Here is a 12067-nt window from a genome sequence, read left to right as displayed (position 1 = left end):
GTAGCACTTGCTGTTTGTCATTTCTCTGATCACAAATGCAGACAGTGTTTTGTTTACGCGGCGCGATGCAATACAACGCAACGCGTAAAAAGACAGTATAAGTCATTATAATCAGTAATTATGTCCCCGCTGGATGCAACAATTGCCTCGTTTGTAATGGGTTTTATGTTTTTGCCTCTTCGCTCCGGCCGGGACACGGCATCAACAGTATGTGAGGGGCGTAACATTTCCGTCTCACGCTTGAGGTATTCGGCCAATCACAACGCATTGGATAGCTAGCCAATCACAGCACACCTCGCTTTTTCAGACCGATGAGCTTTGTAAAAATCGACGCGTTTCAAAAAGGCGGGGCATAGAGGAGAAACAATAATGTACAGTATGTGGAAAATGTGTTTTTTTAACTTTAAACCGCATAAACACATTTCATTACACCAAATACGCAAAATAATGTTCTTTTTAGCAGCATCATATGACCCCTTTAATTCATACAGGCCTACCTCATGTTGCACGCGTTTGCACTTTTTGAGAAAAACAATGGCACAATAAAAAAAGACTTTTCAGGTCTTTGTCCAATCCCTCACTTTTTCTAGTCATATAAGGTTAAAATATTTTGCGTGTAATTTTTTTTCTCACATCACAATATAATATCGATATCGCCTGGACAGTGTAAAATATCATGATATGAATTTTAGCTCATATCGCCAACCCCTAATTTATATTCTTTACAGAGTGGCTAGTTCATATATCACTTACCTGACTGCATATAGCATATATACCCTCTGTTACTTTTAAGTCTTATATGGCAAAAATATAAAACAAGAATTCTGAACATGGATTTTTCTGCAAATCAGTGCATATTTAATTATATAACGCCTCATTTGCATATTTAAACATACCATTTCGAACAAAAAAAAAAACCTGGAATTCAAACAATTGTCATATTGTTCTGTGATTAATCAAATGGGGAAGTAAAGTGACATCTTTTTGTAACTATATTCACTTGTGGTGTCTTGCCTTAATGTCAAATTATGGTGGCTCCATATAAATTATAAACGTTAGGCATCGCGATATAAACAACAAGAATTCAAATTCAACCCAGCGCACAACATGACAGTAAAGGTCTGTTCTTGCAGTAACTAAAGGGGAAAATCCAAATACCTGACAGGCAGCGGGTAACAATCCAGCAGCTGACTAGACGGGGGACTAGTCTTGCATTGACTAGATATGACAGTCTACATATGATGTGTATAAAATCTAGCAAATAAGCCACACGAGTTACATGCAAGATCAGAACTGTAGAGACTTAAGAGGTGTGTCTTATCACCTGTCGCATATGCTGACAGAAAGGTAATAACTCACGCACAACTTCATAAAGTCAAACTAAAGGTTTCAATAACGCTTCATTAACAATCTTAAATCTCTGTTCGCACAAAAACCTAGCTCGTATGCATATTGATGGCCCCACAAGTTGGCCAGGATTCGTATTTAAAATGACACGCAGCTGCCGCGCGTCTGTTTCCAAAATATTAATAGATACGGCCTCCACCTCCAACTACTGTTAGTTCACAGCACCAAAAGTTGGTCGTTTGGCAGTTCCCGGTCGAAGAGCTGGCTTCCAGCTCGGCTTACTGACCGAGATTCAGTCACAAATATTTCAAGTCAGACGCCTGTCAGATACGCGCACAAATAGCAGGCGAGCTAAAGTAAAGCTGGCGGCTAATTTGCAGCTCACTCTCGCTACCTGTCTGACAAAAACCGTATTGGCGGCTAGCAGCTTGCTAACTAAACTTGTTCTGCTGTGACAGAGTAGCTTGCAGAGTCCCCACTTGCCCCCGACCGACGGCGGCAGCGGCATACCACTTGAGGCCTGAATGTCTGTCCTCCTGCTCTGCTCAGAACTTCAGCAGCACACAACTAACAGTTAAAGTCGTCCATTTTTCGCGGGCCCTGACTTCAACTTCGCGAGCTCCATGTCGCGAGCTCGTAACGTTCAGCCGCACTCACCCGGGCTTGCGTCCGCTGCTGGAGGCCAGTGCAGGTCTGTCAAAGTTAGCTGTCCCCTCCCCTTCCTTTTTTCGATCACAGCCGTCTCCTCGAAACGAGCCTCAGCGCTCCGTGTTTATCGTGGGTTTGAGACCCGCAATCCCTTTACCGGTTTGTCCGTGGCGTCTCCTAGCTTCTCCGCCTCTCTCTCGCGCTCGTTCGTCTTTCTCTCTGAATAGCTAACATCCGGGGACTGCGCGGATCAAAAATCCGGAACTACTTTTGGACATTAGCCGGAGAACGGCCCACAGTACCAAGCTGCGACAGGCTTTGCAGCCGGAAAGTAGTGCCTTTAGTGTACAAGAATATCACGAGAATTATTAGGCTTTTCACATTTACCCTAATCACAAAAATACCATACAATAAAAAAAATATAGAATATGAAATGTACTAGTTGATTCAAAAGAAACTTTATTATTGCTAATACAGCACAGATCATAAAGCCTTTGTCGAAAGAGTAGCAGTATGTCCGAATAGAAATTAGATATTTAGGTGTAGATAATTCCCAACATTTTTTTTTTTATTTAATAATAAAATGAAGATAGTTTTATGCGGTTATTAGACTTTATTTGGTTTTAAATCCGTCAATTCTTGGATGTTGAATTACTACAGTGGATAATTTTGTCAGGTATCTTCGGTATTTTTAATAATAATCAGTATTTTAAATATTAAATGCCTAACTGATTAATAAGAAACGTTATTGCGGCTAATAACAGTGCAGTTCACAAAGCCTTTGGCAAATGGGTAATGATATCTATACAGGCCTACTAATATTATTTTTCCTAATAAAAAGATGTGGACAGCACCCCAAAATTATTTACTAATAAAATAATGAAGGTTTAAAATAATAATAATAATAATTTCAATAAAGACGTTTCCCCGCTGTGAGCCGTTTGTCTGGAGGAAGAAAAATATTCCTCATTTGTTTTACTTTTGTGGTCTTATTTTAGGCCTTTTTATCTTATTTTAGTTCTTAAAATAAAGAGCATTTATTTGTAGGATGTGTAAATATCACATTTATAATGCGAAATTTTTATAACCCCAGTCCTAAATGTTTGCAAAAAGATTTGCAGCTTTTAAGTAAAATGATTCTCATTTCGTATTGCTTACACAATGCTGCCCCCTGTGAACCGTACGTGGATTACATGTTATACAAATATTTTGCAGTTAGTTCTTCCTTCAAAGTCTGCATTAGAAATGTATTTTATATGTTGGATGGATAATTACACCGTTTATTGACCACAGTAAATTAAAAATATTTAATAAAATACGTATTATGCTCTTCTTCTTTTATCTCTGTTTTCTTGTGTACTTTCTTTTGTCTATCATACCACTGTGGTCCATGTTTGGAGAGTCATCTGAAAACCTTTATTTTGGAATTTCCACAGTGGTAGCCCTCTGAAAGCTGCGCATGCGCACGCTCAACCATAATAAGTTGTAGGAACTGCTCATGTTGATCTGTCACACACTAGGTCCAAGTTTATTAGGGTCCTTCGCAGGTGAATTATATTCTTGCGCGTATTATTTGTGAGAAAGCAAACAGGTAAACATTTGTTTAACTTATTATGTTTATTTATTCATATCTGCGCGATAATAAGAGAAGCTTAACGTACACTGACAGCGAGAATGTATTGTTTGAGGGAGCATATTTGTGTACTACGCATGTTAAGTGAAAATACATTCGTTTTGTCTAGTGAAAGTCATGATAATTATGGTACTCTTTCTCACACTTAATTTGACATTAGTGCAAGAACTTGGTCAAATATTCATCTGACCTTAATTTCATAGTTGACCAACAGTATATTGCTCAGGGACAATTATGCAGAATATAAAGTCGTATTATTTTAAGGTCTGGAATCTGTCAGAATCTATCATCTTCTGTAGCTTATTTTTAATTACAAATCGCCATTCATGAACACATGCATAGTGATAACACTTTATTAACTAAACCCTATTTATTTTAGGTTTATAATGGCCCACTGTGACCCTCAGCCTCGAAGGCAGTGGATGGAGGACTGTCTGAAGAGTTTGCGGTCCCCTCTCATGTGGAGGAGGTCAAGAAACTCATGGCAGAGTTTGCCGAACATCATGGATCGGCCGGGCGCAGAGTAGTCATCACCTCAGGAGGAACCAAAGTTCCTCTGGAATCCCGAACAGTACGGTTCCTGGACAACTTCAGCAGTGGTCGGCGAGGGGCCTCCTCTGCCAAGTATTTTCTGGACTCAGGCTATGCAGTGATCTTTCTGCACAGGCATCGTTCTCTCTACCCATACACTCGTCTGTACACAGGGGTCAATTTACTGGATAGCTTACAACTAGTGACTGGTAAGGAGGACGCTGGTCAGATCCTGGTGGATCAGAATGCACTTCCAAACATTGCAAAGGTTCTAAAGCGCTATCAGGCGGTGAAAGCCGCAGGATTACTGCTGCCGGTGGAATTCAACACCTTGTCAGAGTACCTCCATCTACTCAAGGCAGCAGCTCAAGCATTAAGCTCCATAGGTGAGCAAACCCACTTTATGATTATTTGAGGCTGAATACATTTGTAGTGGAATTTCTAGTTACTACTATTCATTTATGTTTTTCCCTCCTAGGGTCCAAGGCCATGTTTTATTTGGCTGCTGCTGTTTCTGATTTCTACATCCCAGCATATGAAATGCCAGAACACAAAATTCAGTCTTCTAATGGGCCACTTCAGATGTTGTATAATAAATACAAATATAAATTCAGTCTGCTATCCCAGGGGTTTACAGTCTTTTAGATTTCCGTAGACCCCTTCAAATATGATCATCCTCATGCAAGGGACCCCATTTAAAAATTTAAAAAGCAGCTATATATTTTCATTAATAAAGATGCAATTTATGTGAAAAATTAACATTATGAATTTGTGTTTATTATGTAACAGTAAGGTTTTTCTAGTCATTTTAGTACCGAGCTGTTTGATGTATTATTAATTTTTCAGTGTATTTACTTGATTTTTTTATGATTACGTAATTGAGTAATTTATTACGTTTTTATTATTGATTTATTTATATGAATCGATTTTATTAAAGTAGTTCACAATTTAATGTATTAAATTTTTTTATTGCATCTTTTCCATGGACCCCCTAGCACTCCCCTGAGGGTCCACGGATCCCAGTTTAAAAACCCCTGTGCTACGCTACATGCAGTTAACCTAGGCTCCAAACCTCAGATAAAAAGTAATTCATCTGCTTGTTTGATGTTATTTAGATAAGTATGAAGATGGTTCCCAAGATGCTGTCCCCATTGGTGAAGGACTGGGCACCTAAGGCATTTGTCATCTCTTTCAAGTTGGAAACGGACCCCTCCATCCTTTTGGAGCGAGCATGGCGTGCCTTAGAAACATACAACCACCAGACAGTGGTTGCGAATGTTCTCGACACACGCCGTGGTTATGTGGTTGTTGTCACCAAGGACACGCAACAAGAGCTGGTCCTCACAGATGAGGAAGTGCAGAAAGAGGTAGAGATTGAGGACAGGATCGTCAGTAATCTGACTGAAGCACACAGTGAATTTATGTCTCGACAAGTATGAAAAAACTTGCTGCGATTTTGTAGCATGTCTACTGTAGGCTCAAGTCAGATCTGGGATTAGTTTTTGTTGTATTGTAATAACTATGGTTCAAATCTGAATAGAGAAACAGATCCTGGAAAACTGACTTGTCGTTCAAAAAATTACATCTGTAAGTTCAGAAAAAAACTACTAAGTTCCTTAATATTGATTTCCTCTATACAATGAGATCAGCATACATTTTATTTTATCTACTTTCTTTGGCCTTTAATCAGTTTGAAAACAAGAAAATATATGCTTCAGTAATTATTATCCTAATCTTGCCTTTGCTTAGTATTTTTAAAACTTTGAGTCCATCTGCAACAAATCACACGCTTTAACAGCTGATTTAAAGTAAATTTTAAATAATATAGGATGTATGTTTAATGTATAAAAAACAATCTTTCGGCACATGCATCACCAAAAATGATTTTGCATTTTACTGTGATCAGAACTTGATTTTATTTCATTTGCTGTTTGAGCAGTTGAATTAAACATGTCAAATCCATCTGTTAATATCTGTGATACAGAAACACCAGAAAAGTCAATTTTAATATCACATTCAAGCTTGGATGAGTATCATCTGCAGATTTATCACTTGAGTTTGACGCTTCTCTTAACTCCGGCACGAATACCAGACCATTCTCCACTGTATCTCGTCTCCTCACGCCGCACCTCACGAACCTGACACAAATAATCTGAGGTCAGAGTCCATTTTGGGTAGTGATACCTTATATTTCACAAACAAAAGTGAATTAAAGAAATTAATCCTGACACTTACCTGACCCTTCCGACGAACCTGGGCACGTCTGAACTTCTCTCTGTGTTTGACTCTGGGATTCCGATCAATCTTCTTCCTCTTGGGTGTGAGCCCTTTGTTCTTGGACATCTTTTCACAAAACATATGATGAGATTCTGATAACATTGTCCCTAACATTGTTTAAAATGGTGCTTAAGTTTTTTTGAAAAGTGGGTATGCTGGAGCATGCATACTTTAACCACAACACCTCACCTGATAGGTGATCCGTCTTTTAGCATTTCCCTCCATCTTTTCCTCCTCCACCAAACTTGAAACGCAATCAGTGACAGTAAGTTTTCTGAAGCATTATTTATGACAAACTGAATGTTGTAAGTGGACTCACCTGTCCTCGTTCTGCATTTCATTCTTCTTCCTCTTGAGTTTCTGTCTCTCCGCCATGGCGTTATAAAAGCGCAGATTTGCTTCCTCATCGAATTCTGACTCCTCTGCTTCTTCCAGCCTAGCCTTTTCTGAAACCTAAAATAAAGACATGTCAGACTTAGCGAAAATGGAGCCAATGCTATAACTTCCATAAATGAAAATGGAATTACTAGTAATTACTTTTATATGTTTGCTGCTTGCTGATTTCTTTAAAGTTCTGTTTAGCTGTTCTCCAGAGAGAAGTTGACGCAGTTGAGGAGCCAGTCTAGCATCTACTGCTCCTAGTTCATTTATCAGCTGTGAACGTGATGAGATCAAGTTTTGAAAGATTACGATTTTTTAAATGACTACCTGTGAAAAAAGGGTAAATTTGTTTGTACTTACATTTCTGTAGGTCAGCAATCTCTCAATCACAGGATGATTATGTGCTGGAATTCGTTTCGCTTTTAGAACCAAATAAAAACTAATGTTTGTGCAATAGCTGGAAAAAAGGGAAAATTCATAGTGAAGTGACAATAGGGAATATTTCACAATTTATGTAACTATTCAGTTCAAGTCAAGGAATGTTTATAGTGAAAAACAAATGCACTACTGTTCAAAAGTTTAAAGTATGTACATTTTTAAATGTTTAAAAAAAGCCTCATACTCGTTTATTTGATCAATACAATCGATACAGTAAAACTAGTAATATTGTAAAATGCTATTACAATTTAAAATTACTTTTTTCTATTTTATTTATTTATGATTTAACGCCATGTCAGCAGCAGTGGCTATATTCATGGCAAGAGGAAACATTTCAATTTCACAATTCAGTCATATATATAATTTCAAAACAATTATATCACAGTTTTGTTTGGAAAATTATATAAATAAATAAATAAATAACTAAATAAATAAATAAATGTACAAATATAAAAAAAACCATACATATAATAAAAATAATAACAAAAACAAAAGTAATAAGAACAATTATATAGTCTTTCAGCTTAATGCATGACAAAAATTTTACTTTTTTTAATACATTTTAAAATGCAATATATTCCTGTGATGCCAAAGCTGAATTTTCAGCAGCCATTACTCTTTAAAGTCACATGATCCGTTAGAAATCAATTTAATGTGTTAACTTGCTGCTCAAGAAACATTTCTGACAATGATCAATGATGAAAACAGTTGTGCTGCTTAATATTTTTGTGGAACCCTGATCGTTTTTTTTTTCAGGAACAGCATTTATTTGAAAAAGAATTATTTTTTAACAATGTAAAAGTATGAACTCTTTTTTTTTTTTATCAATTTAATGCATCCTTGCTAAATAAAGGTTTTTCTTCAAACTTTTTATTGGTATGTTTGAGCTATGACTGTAACTACTATGTAATATAAATACTGCAATCACAGAATTAGAGTATATAAAATGTGGTAGGTAAGGCTTACTTAAGATAAAGCTGCTGTTTGGCAATGAGGTATTTTGCACCCTAGAGGATGAAAAGGATACAAAAAAAGTTATAAAATGACAGCAACAACAAAAAAACATTAGACTTCATTTTAAAGTATAATTACATAAAAATTGAATAACAGTCTAAAAACATGCATTAAGAGCTATAATCAGGTAGACTAGCCTTTCCAGGAGGAATCCGTCCATCTTTGACCATTTCCACAAGGGGCTGAACTTCATCCCTCAATTCTGTAAGCTGAGTATGCAATAAACACTCAATATTTATCAATAAAACAGCATTAAGGGAATGCAAAAAGCAGCATAAATGTCATTGCAGCAAATCTCTACCTTTGCTTTGAAGTCCTGAATAAGTTCCAACAACTCTGGTGATTCTTTCTTTAGCAGTTTGAGCTTTTCCTTCAGTGACATGGTCTTCAAATCCTTTACAATCCTTTCATCTTTTCCAACCTCCTTCTCTGCTTCAGCCGCTGCTGCAAATTCCTAAAAGTCCACAGGAAGGGTACAAGGACTTTGGGTAATATGACGCAAACACCTAAACTCTACTCATAGCTTTAGAAAACGAAGTAAATTCAGTACCTCAAGAAGGTTTAGATCATAGTCTTCCTCACGTAGGTTGGCTGCCAATCTCGTTTGAATTTTTTTGGCCTCCTCTTCCTCTTCTTTGTCTTCTGCCTCTATGTCTTCAATAGATTTGCCCTCTGCAAAATACAAAAATCAAACATGCTGGAATATGTATGTATTTTACACATATGAATGTGTAAAATATCTTACACATGTTTAGGGGGAAGTCGTGGCCTAATGGTTAGTAGGTCGGACTCGTAACCCAAAGGTTGCGGGTTCGAGTCTCGTACCGGCAGGGATTGTAGGTGGGGGGAGTGAATGTACAGCGCTCTCTCCCACCTTCAGTACCACGACTGAGGTGCCCTTGAGCAAGGCACCAAACCCCCAACTGCTCCCCGGGCGCCGCAGCGAAAAAATGGCTGCCCACTGCTCCGGGTGTGTGTTCACAGTGTGTGTGTGCATTTAGGATGGGATAAATGCAGAGCCATACTTGGCCACATGTCACGTCACATTTAGGTAAAATTAAGAAATCCTTACTTTTAGTGATATAATCAGAATCATAGAAAATCTTCTTTTTAGTTCCCCAAGCCATGTCATTTGGGAGATCTGGAAGAACGGAAATGGAAGTGTCAGAGACAATACCTCAAACATTTTTGAGCGTTTTTAAAGTGGAAGAAAATACTTGAATATTCTCATAAATGTTTCTTTAATAACACTGTAATACAAAAAAACATGCATAAACAGTGTTATATTTGGCTAATCTTTAAAGCATATTACCATCATCTTGCTTTCCTTCCAAGTCACTCTCCATGTCTGTCTCTTCCTCTTTTTCATTATCCTCTTCCTGCACTTCCTCATCATCATCTGAATCAGAAAGTGCCAGGGGCATGATCTCCTCCTAGAAAGAAAAAACTATTATTGCTGATCACCAAGCAAAGCGGAAATGGTCAAACTACTACCATAAGTAAAAAAAAGCCCCATGTTAAAAGTTAAAAAAAAATTGTTTTAAAAGTTGTTTTATTTGCTTACCACTTTATCTTCATCCTCTTGATCGCTGTCTTCTTGAATCCCTTGAGCCAAAAGTTTCTATAGAGAAAGCCAGAATTGGAATATTATGTAATAGGATATTATTGTGGCAGTTCATGCTTAAAGAACAAGAGGAAAACATAACTCACTGATATTTTTTCATTGTGGAACTCATCTATTTTATCCTCCACATACTTTGACGCTTTCTGATGAGAAAAACAAAGTTGTTTACAATCAGATAATCACAATAATACAAACCAAGTTTTATCCAAAAATTACCTTATCTGGAATGGCTTCATCTCCATAAGCTTCAGGATCATCACTGTCATATTCTTGCTGCTTCTTTGCTCTAGGCTTTTTTACTATCCTTTGAATTTGGGGAAAATGTAATATTTTAATAAGTAACACTTCAATGGTAAAATCACAAAGAACTTAATTAAATATATTTGCACTGACAATGTAGTGCAGACGTCTACCTACATAGCTATCTCGTGTCTTTTTGTACAAATTTGTTTTGCAACCATGCAAAATACAATAAATTGGTTGATTTAATCATCGATTTAAAAAAAAAAAAAAGTATTTTTCATAAACTGATATATCTGCTCTCCGTTATCAAAATATTCTAACGTTGTGATACCGCACAAAACCAGCAATGAATTCCAAAATCAAGTAGACTAACGTTAACGTTACCTACCTTCTTGCTCGGACCATGCTGTCAACGATTTACAAAAATTACTATATAATTTAAGTATTCGAGCAGTTATACGGCTCATAAACCAAAACACAAATGGGTGAAAACAGGCCAGCAACTTTCCGCGTGGATTTCCCTCATGCGTTCTTCTTCTTCTTCTTCTTCTTAAGTGTTTTTGGCGGTTGGCAATCTTCTTCTTCTTAAGCGGTTTTTGGCGGTTGGCAAACCAGCTAATAGGTGCTTTACCGCCACCTGCTGGACTGGAGTGTGGAACAAAAGTCTGGCTGAGAAAAATAACAGGAATAATAATAAAATAAAGGGGGGGTTGCCCTACTATTCTATGATCTTCATATTCGTTCTAGGATACCCGTCTCTTTCAGATATGAAATTAACTGTACATATGTTTTCCTTAGTGCTGTTCCAAGTATATTTTCCAAAGTGAATTTGTTTATATTTTTCAAATACTTATTTTAATATTATTATCTTATTTTCATATGCATGGTGACAAGCCAACTTATGGTGTATTACCGCCACCAACTGGTATGGAGTGTGGATCAAAATGACTTACTCCCCTCCCCTTTTTTTAATTTTTTAATTTTTTATATTCTCTCCTACAAATTAGTTATTTTAAGGTGCTGAAAATAAAACTATCCCCTCATGCGTTTAGATCGGGAAGTAAACTAACAGTGAGTGAGTGAGTACTTCCTCTACTGTCAAAATTAAAGTCTCAACAAGCAATTTCTTTGTTTCAGAACATACGTCGCGTTATTTCCTTATCTGAGAGCTCAATATACTATATGGGTGCGTCCGAAATCGCATACTGCTTAGTAGGTAATGAAATAATATATATATTGAATTTATAAATGCGTATGCGTGTATATATATATATATATATATATATATATGTGTGTGTGTGGTTGTAAATACACGTAGTTTTTTTTATTTTTATTGGTGTAAATAAATATTATAGATAGATACAATATATACATAAATAACATAATCAATAATATAAACATAATAAATAAATAATATACAATATAATATAGGGGGCAGGTTTTGCGCAGCTGGCTGGGTCTCCAGTTTTCCACATGCTAGCTGGTGCAATAGACGGATGCCACATCTCTTAGATCATGTTAAACAAGTGCAATTTAACCACAATGAACAACGTTTTTCCCTGAGGTACTTACAGTTGAAAAGAGCCGCTTCGCCGCCTTCCGCCATTTTGGAATATGGCGGATGGCGGAGTGAGCGGTCGCGTTTATGCAGGCTCTGAGGAAAATAACTTGAAACGTGCTAAAATTGTTATCTCTGACATGAAAAACCAACCAGAAGTTACGTTATTTTCAAGTTTGTTTCAACTTGTGCACTTGTTGCACTAACTACACAAGTTTTCTCCTTTTACTTAAATGTAAACGATGGCAAACACCAACCAAGCAGATACCAGGCTAGTTGAGCATGACTACAACTTAAATGCTCTCGCAGAGGCATGTGATGAAGAAGAAATTGAAGATATGATGGTAGAAACTGCCAAAACAAGCCATGACCA

The 12067-nt window shown here is 37.0% G+C and overlaps 3 protein-coding genes across 4 annotated transcripts in view; 1 reads left to right on the top strand and 2 right to left on the bottom strand.

Annotated features, from left to right (window-relative positions):
* LOC107691352 (forkhead box protein J3) overlaps window positions 1–2227 on the bottom strand; it is a 136001-nt gene extending 133774 nt beyond the window's left edge. For both annotated transcript variants that reach the window (XM_016489916.1, XM_016489918.1), the window contains exon 1: window positions 2005–2227. The gene's annotated coding sequence lies outside the window, so the exon portion shown is untranslated. The remainder of the gene's footprint in view (window positions 1–2004) is intronic.
* Window positions 2228–4031: 1804 nt separating this feature from the next.
* On the top strand, window positions 4032–5981 carry LOC107691385 (phosphopantothenate--cysteine ligase-like; the record flags this gene model as incomplete). Its single annotated transcript, XM_016489954.1, has 3 exons — window positions 4032–4545; window positions 4638–4741; window positions 5275–5981. Coding segments are annotated over 3 exons (942 nt in total), but the record flags the coding sequence as incomplete, so codon positions are not given.
* Window positions 5982–6101: 120 nt separating this feature from the next.
* LOC107691351 (something about silencing protein 10-like) lies at window positions 6102–10686 on the bottom strand. The gene is made up of 16 exons (XM_016489915.1): window positions 10525–10686; window positions 10110–10197; window positions 9980–10036; window positions 9834–9890; window positions 9582–9702; window positions 9342–9410; window positions 8820–8941; window positions 8571–8723; window positions 8407–8478; window positions 8222–8262; window positions 7178–7274; window positions 6974–7090; window positions 6756–6889; window positions 6626–6680; window positions 6395–6502; window positions 6102–6297 (listed from the first exon to the last, which is right to left on the bottom strand). Exons 1-16 carry the CDS (start codon window positions 10539–10541, stop codon window positions 6208–6210), a joined length of 1398 nt encoding a protein of 465 aa, XP_016345401.1. The 5' UTR covers window positions 10542–10686; the 3' UTR covers window positions 6102–6207.
* Window positions 10687–12067: the final 1381 nt, after the last annotated feature.

This window comes from Sinocyclocheilus anshuiensis, unplaced genomic scaffold (genome assembly GCF_001515605.1).
Source record: "Sinocyclocheilus anshuiensis isolate Anshui unplaced genomic scaffold, SAMN03320099.WGS_v1.1 scaffold1154, whole genome shotgun sequence".
Classification (NCBI taxonomy): domain Eukaryota; kingdom Metazoa; phylum Chordata; class Actinopteri; order Cypriniformes; family Cyprinidae; genus Sinocyclocheilus; species Sinocyclocheilus anshuiensis.
The sequence above is the reverse complement of the archived record's forward strand: the minus strand, read 5'-3'. Positions and strand labels throughout refer to the sequence as shown.